The sequence below is a fragment of the Herpailurus yagouaroundi genome, unplaced genomic scaffold (assembly GCF_014898765.1).
Source record: "Herpailurus yagouaroundi ecotype Mexico unplaced genomic scaffold, PumYag 186, whole genome shotgun sequence".
In the NCBI taxonomy this organism is placed as follows: domain Eukaryota; kingdom Metazoa; phylum Chordata; class Mammalia; order Carnivora; family Felidae; genus Herpailurus; species Herpailurus yagouaroundi.
The window spans coordinates 284,072-297,791 of NW_024412417.1; the positions used below are offsets into that span (position 1 = coordinate 284,072).

The window sequence follows — 13,720 nt, forward strand, 5'->3', positions numbered from 1 at the left end:
CAATTTTTAAATTTTTTTAATGTTTATTTTTGAAAGAGACAGAGTGTGAGTGGGAGAGGGGCAGAGAGAGAGACACACACACACACACAGAATCTGAAGCAGGCTCCAGGCTCTGAGCTCTCAGCACAGAACCCAGCACAAGGCTTAAAATCAGGAACCATGAGATCATGACCTGAGCTGAAGTCAGACACATAACCGACTGAGCCACCCAGGCACCCCTCAATTTTTTGTTGTTGTTGTTGCTCCTGCATGGGAGCAAGAAACACTTGGCTTTTATAATCATGCCCTGCATTTCTGGATCTTCTATATTGCTTTTTATTTATGCTTGAAAACTGGCCAATTTTGGCCAGCTAATAAGACATTGCAACAAAGAAGTAACATTGAGCAAACAAAACAGTAACTTCCGGGCTCTTTCCAACTACTTTCTGTGAAACAGCTGGTTTCTGAGGCACTTGGTATGCCTTCCAAATTATTTCACGCAACTAATATAGCAAACGTTTTGCCTTTTTTTTTTGGCCTGTGATATTAATGCTATTTTTAATGCTAATATTTATTACTGCATCTGAAATACACAATTTTATCTAGGATGTTAACTAGGAAGCCAGTTTTCTCAAGAATATGTCTTAAGACTAACTACTACACTACACTAGTATTTTTCCAACTTTTTTGCTACAACCTACAACAAAAAACACAATATATATTATCATCCAGTAAAATGCACACACAAACACATGCATATCAGGTGGCTCAACTGGACATCACATCTAAATTGGGACTGTTTCTGGAAAATTTGAGTTTATCCAAAATTCCATTACTAAACTGATTTTTCACAATAGAGTTTTTTAAACTGCTTGAAAAATACTGAGCACTTAGCAGTAGTATGATAGGTGAGTCTCTTGAGAACTTAGGATAACATGAATTTTGTATCTTTATTATGGTATTATATTTAATAAATAGGGAGTTTAATGATTGAAGCAAATAAATATCATCCATCAAATGATGAGTGTGTTTTATTTAAAATTACATATGAATTTTTCAGTTAAAGTATTTATCAAATGTTAAATTGCAGCATCATTTGCTCTAACTTTCATAGTACTTGGAAAGGATCAACAGTATACAATGGGTAAAAAAAAATCAATCTTTTTACTATATCAAAGATGTTTTAATTATTATGACAACTAATAGGAAAAGATACAATCTTACTATTAAGGCACTGAGTTTTCTATAAAAAGAAGGTAAAGGCATTATGTAATTTCCTGAAGTTTAAACTTTCATGGCTGAAACTTATGCATCTTAGTGTTGCAAGGAGAATAAATTCTAAAGTTGATTACCAAGACAAAATAGAATATCTTCATAGGTATCCTTAAGCGAGCCTTAAATTAAAAAAAAAAAAAAGAAAAACACAAATTTGAAAACTCAAAAATCAAAAATTTTTTTGGTTTGTTTCTTTGTGTTTAAGCTGTATTTTCTCAACTTGCAATCTTTTTGTTATTGTTACTTTCAGGCCCATTTACAGGACATTGCGTGAACACAGAACTGTGTGGAAGATGCTGAAAACAATTCCAGATTTGACCTCTCAGCTAACTGATGAGCATCTGAAAACACTTAGTAGGAGTGTCATTTCTGAAACCTGGGTAAAAGGCAGCACAGGTAACAGACTAATCTGGAGGGAAATGTGGCAACATAAAATGTATGTCACTATTTTGAATTCTCTGTACTATTCATATTTTCACTTGATATGTTAAAAGTGTACTGTTTCGGTGTATTTTGTTGTAAATAGTTGTTATAGTAAATAGTTATAGTTGTAAATAGTGAAATGAATAACATTCCACATTTTAGTACATGTTTTAAAGACATATGCTAGTATTTTCTCCACCTTGAATATGCATCAGAATCACCCAGAGGACTCATATTGCTGTGTTCAGTTCTAAAGTTTCTGGTTTGGTAGGTTTGGGATGGGGCTTAATTGTCTTTTCAGTAATATTCCAGGTGATAGTGCTAGTATGGGGACCATACTTTGAAAACCACTCATTGATATACACATTTGATTACAATCTCGCATTTATTTTCAGTTATGACAGTAAATGGCCATGGCAATTATTTGACTTATCCAGATAGTGACCCAGATATTGGGCAAAAAGAACTCTCCGGACAGATTTTGGTTTCCCAATTTTAAATTTCTAGTCCCCTTATCAAGGATTTATTGGACACATTAATAAAAGTATTTTATATTTTGATTTTTGAGGGGTATACAAATGTACACACACACAAAGTCACATACACATCTAACCCAACAGAGTTCAGCACCATTTTCTGCATTTGTCAAATACCTATTAGAAAAGAAGAATTAAGTTTATTTAATACAGTCTTTGTGTCAGGAGATATCCCTTACTTATTCCTCACAGGAACAAATAAAAGAAATTATTATTATTCTCTCTGGTTGAGGACCATAAGGCACAAAATATCATGCAGAATATTTCTGATTAAAATTAAATTTCAAACATACTTTAGCCTTAATGCTAAACTCATTCTCTGTCCATTATGCCACTGTTTTTATACGGAGTCTCTTCTGGGATCATGGCATTTAAAATCTAACTGTTTAATTTTGGAGAACATGTGTCTATTGAAATATGTCATATGTGTATTGACATGTTTCAAGAGTTTTCCCCCAATGGCCATCTCTCATAATTAGTTTCATTTAATCTGACATCAAGCAGTGAAAATTAAATCATAGGAGTTTTGCAAAGGATAAAATGATTTTGAAAGGCAAGAAAGAACATTCAAAATTGCTTTGCATTAGCTTGAGGACAGTAATTTCAAAATTAATTTGTTTTACCCTAAATCCCTGAAATTATATTTGTTATGTTAAAAAATATATGGAAACAACCTAGATGTTTTCCAATAGAAGACAGATTGCATTATGATACATCTCTTCTATGGAATAGAAGACTACATTATGATACATGTTTCCAATGAAATCCTAGGCAGTGTTAGGAAGAATGATCTCTGTATATATACACATGAAAACTTACTAAACGTATTGACAACAGTGGATACAAATAGAATAATTGTGGAATTATATAAATAATATCATATTTTCACATATTTATGAAAAACTTGAAGTTATAGATATGTAAACATCTGTATATATACATATATAAAAACTCATAATAAAAAATACGTAGAAGTAGATCCAGAAAGCACTCCAAAAATAGGCATTTTAAAACTCGTTACCATGGTGGAGGGGAGAATTGAGGGAGTGAAAGGAAACAAGTTTTCTTTTACATATATTTGCATTGAATTTTTCACAATAAGTTTATATTCTTGTGTTAGTGTTTGTAACTACATATTTGTTTTTTTCAAAAGTTTTTAAAATTAAAGCTGGAAACAATAACTATTCTGATGGTTCTTATAACTTGGGTGATTGATTATTAAAATGTGAACTTCCATTCCTTGACAAACACTTACCAACTTAATTTGATCTTTTATATTAAATAAGGTTTTTCAATTCATATTTCAATAGAGCTTTTTGAAACACTTTATTAAAAAATGTAGAAGTCTTTGTCTTTACATATATCTGTATCAAAATCCTTCTCTTGAGTTTTTAAGACATCTGATTCTGACAGCCAGTTTTGTCTCACTATCAAAGCAGTCAATTCATTAAATATCTGACCTTTGTAAATCTCTTCCTTCATCCAACTTTAAAAAAAGGTGCAACAAAGTGTCTTTCTCACTCCCTTTTCTTTATTCATGTATGTCTTTCACCCCCTCTGCTATTATTTAAAGTGTTCCTCCTAGTAGCTCCTTGTCACCAGGCTGCTGACTTCAATCTGTGGCTGAGGCTTTGGTTTCTCGCCTGCAATTCCACACAGCTGTTTGCTCTTCTGTTCTCTTCTGGAAGGTTCTTTGGAGCTTTGTTATTTATTTATTTTTTTTTAATTTTTTTTTTTTCAACGTTTATTTTATTTTTGGGACAGAGAGAGACAGAGCATGAACGGGGGAGGGGCAGAGAGAGAGGGAGACACAGAATCGGAAACAGGCTCCAGGCTCCGAGCCATCAGCCCAGAGCCTGACGCGGGGCTCGAACTCACAGACCGCGAGATCGTGACCTGGCTGAAGTCGGACGCTTAACCGACTGCGCCACCCAGGCGCCCCATGGAGCTTTGTTATTTAAAGCTGCTTCCTAAACTCACCATTTACTCACTCATCTTCTCATTCAGTTTTCTTAAACAATAAAATATTAACAGGGATAACAATATTATTTAAGTACTGATTTTAAGTACTGAATAACACATATATGTCTCTAGTTTAAGTGAAATGGAACTAAAACATAATTACTATGAGATTACTTATTACTTATTTACTATATTAATATTACTATATCTAGATATTACCTATATTACTGTAATAAAAATTATATAAACTATACACTAGGTATAATAATCTTTCTTTATGCCATATATATCTATATATATCTATATATGTACATATATCTATATCTATATCTATCTATATATATTACTTAATCCAAGTGACTTCAAAAGTTTTCCGTTAGATCCCTTATATTATGGCCTGAGCAGCAGGCATTTTTATGATTGGCAACCTAAAGCTCACGAAAGCTGAGAAAATTAGCTTACTTGAGAATTCAATTTAGTGGCTAACATGGAATTAGATCCTAGATCAAAATTTTATTACTATCTACCATTATATTAACACTGATACATTTCCATGAAATAATTATTATAAGGGATTTTTTCTTTTATATCTATATCATCTTTACTGTTTTCTTTTTGAAGTCAGTTAAGTCTTAACAGTGTTATTTCTCTTTTATTTCTTTCACTTTATTTTATTTTATTTCCACCTTTTATGAGGTTATTTCAAAAACACCATAGTTCCTCACTTAAATAAACTTTTGTATTTGTTTTTAATGCTAAAAAATATTTTTATATTACTAAATTTTAACATTTTTTTAGCCTGCATAGACTTTCTTTTCTGTTGTGATTTAAATTTCATATAACATATAAAAACACAGTAATGGGGCACCTGGGTGGCTCAGTCAGTTAAGCATCCCACTTCAGCTGAGGTCACAGTCTCACAGTTCATGAGTTCAAGCCCTGCATCAGGTTCTCTACTGTCAGCACAGAGCTCACTTGGGATCCTGTCCCTATCTTGCTCTGCCCTTCCCTCACTTATGTGCACATTCTCTCTCTCAAAAGTAAATAAAAAACTTAAAAAATAAATTAAAAATAAATTAATTAAAAACTAAAAACACAGTAGCTAATTCTCATAGAAAATTTAGTGGGAATCTTTTCCATAAGTAAATTGACCATAATTCAAATAATATGCTCTTACAATAGAAATAGGTAAATATTTAGTTCTACCATAAAGATTAAGATTCTCTGAAAGGCAAACATGGTCTTGAAGAACATGCATTGATCCTTAAGTATGGATGTGCTTTCACTGCAACTAAGGAGTTCCCTATGATTCATGAAGTTTTGTCCTTGAAATCTGGCCAGAAATTTTTTTCAGTATTTATCTGCATTGTGAAGACCCAGTTCCATTTCTGTCTTTCCCCATCCAAGAGATGGTTGTGAGAGAATTAATACAACAGAAACAAAAAAGCCCTTCAATCACACGACAATACCAAAGACCCTTTACCTTGATATTTATTTCTCTAATATTGCCATTGATTCTTACTCTCTTAAACAGTGAAACTTATAACAAGAGATGATGTTAAAAGTATTCAACACCTGGGGCGCCTGCATGGCTCAGTCAGTTGAGCCTCCGACTTCCACTCAGGTCATGATCTCGCGGTTTGTGAGTTCAAGCCCCGCGTCGGGCTCTGTGCTGACCGCTCAGAGCCTGGAGCCAGCTTCGGATTCTGCATCTCCCTCTCTCTCTACCCCTCACCCACTCGCATTCTGTCTCCGTCTCTCTCAAAAATAAATAAACATTAGAAAAAAAAAGTATTCAACATCTGATCAGAAATCAGAACAGGTGCTACCTAAGCACAATAAATACCTACTCTGAGCAGTTGATACAGGAGTATTAGTAAGTAATACCAGCCACATGTGCATAATTTCCTCCATTTCTGTTATTGGAATATTTTCAACTAATAAGAAACTACTTTTAAGGTTGCTTTATATAATTGCACTACTCAGTATCTAGAAATTAATAGTTTTTTTAGCCTATCTGATTTTATTTAGATAATAGTCAGAATGGAACTAATATTTTTCAACCTCTCTAAGCTAATTTTTGGATTGGCATATTTCAGAAGAGTTGACAGCATTGCCAAATTATGGAGAGTTGTTTTTTTTTTTTTTCAACGTTTATTTATTTTTGGGACAGAGAGAGACAGAGCATGAATGGGGGAGGGGCAGAGAGAGAGGGAGACACAGAATCGGAAACAGGCTCCAGGCTCTGAGCCATCAGCCCAGAGCCCGACGCGGGGCTCGAACTCACGGACTGCGAGATCGTGACCTGGCTGAAGTCGGACGCTTAACCGACTGTGCCACCCAGTCGCCCCAGAGAGTTGTTTTTAAATAAAGCTTTTTATGTACTTTTGTTATATGTGCAAAAACCCCAATGTAGTATTGTGCTAAATGCTTAGGAAGGAAAACGGCATAGAACTGGCTTCCATTTCATATAATAATATAAACATAAATAAGTAAATTTATGTTTATATTATTGATAACTGTATATTATTTAACAACATGTATTGTATGTTTGATATGTGCTAGTGACTGTCACTGGAACTTATTTTCTAATGTGGGAAAAAAGAAAATAAATAGAAAATTAACACATAATATAACTTCAGGAAATACAGTCTATGAAAAAAAAATAAAGCACAGGATTACAGAAGGGCTAGAAATTGGAAAAAATTAAAAAAAAATTTTTTGATGTTTGTTCATTTTTGGAAGACAGAGACAGAGCACAAGCAGGGTGGAGCGGAGAAAGAGGGGGACACAGAATCTGAAGCAGGCTCCAGTCTCTGAGCTGTCAGCACAGAGTCTGAGTCGGGGCTTGAACTCACGAGCCAGGAGATCATGACCTGAGCCTAAGTCGGACGCTCAACTGACTGAGCCACCCAGGTGCCCCGGAAAAAAATTTTTTAATGATGATAATAATTACATATTTTATTTTATATTTTTATTTAAAACTTTTTAAATTTTTATTTTAATTCCAGTTAGTTGAAATACAGTGTTACAGTCAACAATTCCATAATTGTGATTCAATAATTCCTATCACCTAGTACTTATTACAAAAGTGCACTCCTTAATCCCCATCACCATTTAAAAACCCATCCTCCCACCTACCTACCCTCTCTAAACCATCAGTTTGTTCTCTATAGTTAAGAATCTGTTTCTTGGTTTGTCTCTCTCTTTTTTTTTTCCTTTGCTCATTTGTTTTGTTTCTTAAATTCCATTATGAGTGATATCATATGGTATTTGTCTTTCTCTGACTGACTTATCTCATGTAGTATTATACTTTCAAGCTCTACCCATATTGTTCCAAATGGCAAGATTTCATTTTTTTTTATGGATGAATAATATTCCATTGTGTATATATGCTAATCTTCTTTATTCATCTATAACTGGACGGTTAGGTTGGTTTCATAGTTTGGCTATTGCAAATAATGCTGCAATAAACATAGGAGTTCTTGTATCTCTTTGAATTAATGCAATTAATAGTGCAATTACTAGATTGTAGGGTAGTTCTACTTTAATTTTTTGAGGAACTTCCATACACTGTTTTCCACGGTGGCTATACCAGTTGCCTTCCTACCAACAGTGGAAGATTGTTCCTTCTTCTCCACATCCTCACCAACACTTGCTGTTTCTGGTATTTTTTGTTTGTTTTGTTTTGTGAAGCGATTCTGACAAAGGTGAGGTGATATCTCATTGTAGTTTTGGTTTGTATTTCCCTAATGATAAGTGATGTTGAGCATCTTTTCATATGATTGTTGGTCTTCTGTATGTTTTCTTTGGAGAAATTGACAATCCTCTAACCAGACTCATTAAAAAAAAAAAAAGAGAGAAAGAGGACCCAAATAAACAAAATCACTCATGAAAGAGGAGAAAAAACAATCAATGCCACAGAAACACAAACAATTGTAGTAGAATATGAAAACCTATATACCAACAAGTTCAACAACTTAGAAGAAATGGATAAATTCCTGGAAACATAAACTACCAAAACTGAAGTAAGAAGAAATAGAAAATTTGAACAGGCCTATTACCAGCAATGAAATTGTATCAGTAAAAAAAAAAAAGTCCAGTACCAGATAGCTTCCCAGGTGAATTCTACCAAATATTTGAAGAAGCATTAATACCTATTATTCTCAAACTAATCCAAAAAAAAAAAAATAGAAGAGAAGGAAAACTTCCAAATTCAATCTACGAAGCCAGTATCACCCTGATACCAAAACCAGATAAAGACACCACAAAAAAAGAGAAGTATATAGATGCAAAATCCTCAACAAAATAGTAGCAAAGTGAATTTAACAATACATTAAAAAAATCATTCACCGTGAATAAGTGGGATTTATTCCTGGGATGCAAGGTGGTTCATATTCGTAAAACAATTAATGTGATAGTCACATCAATAAGAGAAATGGTAAAAACCACATGAGCATTTCAATAGATGTAGAAAAAGTATTTGACAAAGTACAACACCGATTCATGGTAAAAACTCTCCGCAATGTAGGTCTAGAGGGAACATATATCAACATAATAAAGGTCTTATATGAAAAACCTACCCCCAACATTATACTCAATGGTGCAAAACTGAGAGCTTTTCCCATAAGGTCTGTAACAAGACAAGGATGTCTACTCTCACCCCTTTTAAAAATTCAACCTACCATTGGAAGTCTTGGCCACAGCAATTAGAAAACAAAAAGAACTAAAAAGCATCCAAATTCATATGGAAGAAGTAAAACTCTCACTGTTTGCAAGTGACATAATACTATAAAGGAAACCCTAATGATTCCATCAAAAAACTGCTAGAACTGATACACAAATTCAGTAAAAATACAGGATACAAACTCAAGGTACAGAAATCTGTTTCATTTGTATATACTAAAAATAAAGCAGCAGGAATTGAAGTTAAGAAAACTATCCCATTTACAATTGCACCAAAAACAATGAAAAACCTACAAATAAACTTAACCAAAGAGGTGAAGGAATGGTAGTCTGAAAAGTATAAAACACTGATGAAAAACATTGAAGACGACACAAAGAAATAGAAAGACATTCCATGCTCATGGATTGGAAGAAAAAATACTGTTAAAATGTCTATATTACCCAAAGCAATCTATAGGTTTAATGCAATCCCTATCAGTACACCAGCATCATTTTTCACAAAATAATTATATATTTTATATAATATTTATTGATCTGACACTATTGTAAATTATTTTTAAGTACTATGTCCTTAATATTTTCAAAACCCTATGACATGTATGTTATAATCCTTATTTTATAAAAGACAAACTTGAGAGACAGACAGAGATATTAAGTTAAGCTAGACAAGATAATACAGGCAGAATGGTCAGATAACACATAAGATGCCTTGCTATGTTAACATGCAAAATAAGAATTGAAAAAATGATACTATTAATTTAATATTTGAAAGGCAATAAGACTTTTGAAAGTAACATTTTCTTCAGTGTTTTAGGATGACATTTCCTAAAGAGTATTCATAAATGAGTTTAGCTGCAGATAATGGACGTTAAAACAAACAGCTGTAAAAATAAACCAGAGAAGACCTTTTGAAATGGCATGGTAAGGACTTCCAAAAATCCATAAATGCACAGAAAATATTGGCAAAACGGTCATTATCAACTTTTTCAGAATTCTGAAAAAGATCTACAACAATCCAAGATACATTTATTCAAGAACAATGGTGGAATCTTGGTAAGAAGAGTGAGTTTTACAGCATTTTGACTTGCCCTCTTCCCATCACACTATAACTTAGTTCTGCAGTAACCTGAACAGCAGCAGCCTTGCAATTATGGTCGTCATGAAAATCAGCAACAGCCACTGAAGGTGGCAGAATAGGTTTGGATCCCTCTTCGAAGTTCCATCCAAGAGATTTGTCACAATTTGATCTGTCTCTTGGCTTCCAGGAATAGGCCCATTCATAGAGGCTATATATTAAAACAAACAAAAGTAAAAACAAGTCAACTAATCCCCAAAAAAGCAAAGGAGAAAAGAGATATTAAATATTATGATGATCATAGGGGCGCCTGGGTGGCTCAGTCGGTTAAGCGTCCGACTTCAGCTCAGGTCACGATCTCGCGGTCTGTGTGTTCGAGCCCCGCGTCGGGCTCTGGGCTGATGGCTCAGACCCTGGAGCCTGTTTCAGATTCTGTGTCTCCCTCTCTCTGCCCCTCCCCTGTTCATGCTCTGTCTCTCTCTGTCCCAAAAATAAATAAATGTTAAAAAAATTAAAAAAAAAATAAATATTATGATGATCATAAATGGAATAGAGAATATAAAAATAATAGAGCAAATCAAAACCAAAACTATGTTTTTTGCAAAGAATAAAAAAACATTTACCTATATTTATCAAGAAAAAGGAGAGAACATTCAAATTACTAAAATCAGCAATGAAAGTGTGAACATCACCATTGAGCTTATAAAAATAAAGATTATAAGGGAATACACAATAACTATATGCCAAAAAATTATATACCTTAGATATAATGAACAAATTTCCAGAAAGATACAAACTATCAAAACTGGTTCAAGAAGAAATAGGCTATCTGAATAGATCTATATCAAATAAATATATTTAATTAGTAATTTTAAAAATATTCCCACAAAGAAATGCCCAGATCCAGATGGCTTCATGTTGAAGTCTACCAAATATTTAAAGGAGCATTAATACCACAAGCAACAAATAATCTGAAAATAAATTAAGAAAGCAATTCCATTTACAGTAGCCTCAAAAACATAACCTATTTAGGAATAGATTTAACGAAAAAGTGTAAATAAATAGAAATATCTCAGTGTTCATAGATCGAAAGACCTAATTTTGTTTATATGGTAATACTCCTAAATTGTTCTACAGATTTAACATAATCTCTAATACCAGCTGTCTTTTTGTAGGGGTTGGTAAGCTGATTCTAAAATTCATATGGAAATTTAGAGGGCCCAGAAAAGAAACAACTTTTTTTGGAAACAAACGACAAAGTTGGAGGACACACACATCTGATTCTGAAACTTACTACAAACCTACAGTTTCAAGGCAGTGTAAAACTGCCACAAAATAGATATAGAGATTAATGGAATAAATTGAAATGCAGATATAAAGCTTTAATTTCATGGTCAATGATTTGCAACAAGGGTGTTAAGAAAATTCAGTTGTGGAAAAGATAATTTTTTCAACAAATGGTGCTGGCACAACTGGATGTCCATTCACATGCTAAAGAATGAAGTCAGACCTTTAACTCATACCATATATAATTACTAATCTAAAATGGATCAAAGACCTAAATGTAAGAACAAAACTATAGAATTCTTAAAAGAGAATTTACAAATTAATCTTGGTGGCCATGGGTTAAGCTATGCTTCCATAAACATGACACGGAAAGCACAAGTGACCAAAGAGAAATTAGGTAATGTGGACTTTATAAAATTTTGGACTTCAAAAAGCACAATAAAAAAAGTGACAATGCAACCCTTGGAATGGGAGAAAGTTTTTGCAAATCATATATCTGATAAGAGACTCATCCAGATTATGAAGAACTCTTACAACTCCATAATAAAAAGCCAATTAACTCAATTGAAAAATGAACAAACTATCTGAACAGTTACATTTCAAAAGAAGATAAACAAATGGCCAAAGAGCACATTAAAATGCCCAATATCATTAGTCATTAAAGGATTGTATATCAAAACCACAATTATATACCACTCCATACCTAGTAGTATGGTTTAAATATAAAAAATAAACAATAATAAATGTTGAGGATGTAGACAAATTGAAAGTCTCATACATTTCTGATGGGATTATAAAATGGTGAAGCCACTTTGGAAAACATTCTGATAGCTCTTCAAATGTTAAACAGAAAGTTATCATTTGATCCAGCAATTCTGCTCTTAGATATACCAGATATTATGAAAACATACACTTATTTGAAGCTTGTACACAAATGCTCATAGTAGATATATTCACAATAGCCTCAAAATGGAAACAGCCCAAATTTCCATCAAAAGATAAATGGATTTTTTTAAAATATGCTATATCCTCATAATAGAATGAGGATTCTATTTGTATTTGGCAATACAAAGGAATGAAGTACTGATACATGCCACTATCTGGATGGATCTTGAAAACATTTTGCTAAATGAAAGAAGCTAGTTAAAAACAATAGATATTTATAATTTCACTGATACAAAATGTCTGGAATAGGAAAATTCATTTGAGACAAGAATTAGTAGTTGACAGAAACTTGGGGAATGGGGCATGAGGCATGAGTTTCTTTTGAGGATGATGAAAATATTCTAACATTGGGGTGTGATGCTGACTGTATGTCTCTTTGAATATACAAAAACAACAAAAAGGAAAGAAAAAAACCCACTGAATTATACATTTAAAAAGAGTGAGTTTCATGGAATTTGAATTTTATCTCAATAAAGTCTTTTTAAAACTTGAGGTAAAATTCACATAATATTAATGATTAATCACTTTATTAATTTTTTTAAAATTTTTTAATGTTTATTTATTTTTGAGACAGAGAGAGACACAGCATGAGCAGGGAAGGGGCAGAGAGAGAGGGAGACACAGAATGTGAAGCAGGCTCCAGGCTCTGAGCTGTCAGCACAGAGCCCGACGCGGGGCGGGGCTTAAACTCACCAACTGTGAGTTCATGACCTGAGCCGAAGTCTGACGCTTAACCAACTGAGCCACCCAGGCGCCCCTGATTAATCACTTTAAAGGGTACATTCAGTGGCATTTAGAACATTCAAAATGTTGTGGAACCATCACTACTATCTCATTCCAAGATATTTTCACCAACCCAAAATGAAACCCAAAACACAACAGCAGTTATTTTCCATTCTCCTTTTCTTAGCCCCTGGTAACCACTGGCCTGTTTTTTATCTCAATGGATTTACCTATTTTGGAAAATTCATATGAATAGAATAATACAATATGTGACCTTTCATGTCTGCCTTCTTTCACTTCACATATTTTTGTGGTTCATCCACATTGTATCATGTACTTCATTCTTTCTATGGCTGAATAGTCATTGTATAAGCTACTGTTTAAAGTACTTTTCTTGAAGCAGTCAGAAACCATTGGAGACCATTAATACATTAATATATGCCAGCACCTGGAGATCCCTGAAAGTTGAGGTCAATAAACTTTAATAAATGTTTAACATTAAATATATAAAGAACAAACAAACCAACAGAAATTAGTTTTCTGAGGAAACAGATTTGTGGAAGTTCAAAGACTTCAATATGCCAGCATGCATTGAATGTTTCCTGAAGGACACTACATAGACACTAAATGATTGCTGAAACAAGTTACCTCAGTGTTTTCCTTACCTCCCTCAGGAAGCAGCTCTATGCAGCATACCTGGGGAATACTACCATAGGAGAAAGAAACTTCTTCCTATTAGCTTTTTAAAAAATATCTTATGTTAGAGTAACAATGTTTCATGATGTGTATATTCCTTAACTACTTTTAATCATTTGATAGATGTATCTTA

General features: G+C 33.3%; 1 protein-coding gene across 2 annotated transcripts in view; it reads left to right on the forward strand.

Moving 5' to 3' along the window:
• Nucleotides 1-13,720, forward strand: part of CNBD1 (cyclic nucleotide binding domain containing 1) — a 430,168-nt gene that overhangs the window by 225,947 nt on the left and 190,501 nt on the right. For both annotated transcript variants that reach the window (XM_040493922.1, XM_040493921.1), the window contains exon 5: nt 1,505-1,650. In XM_040493922.1, coding sequence (XP_040349856.1) covers nt 1,505-1,650 — 146 coding nt within the window. The remainder of the gene's footprint in view (nt 1-1,504; nt 1,651-13,720) is intronic.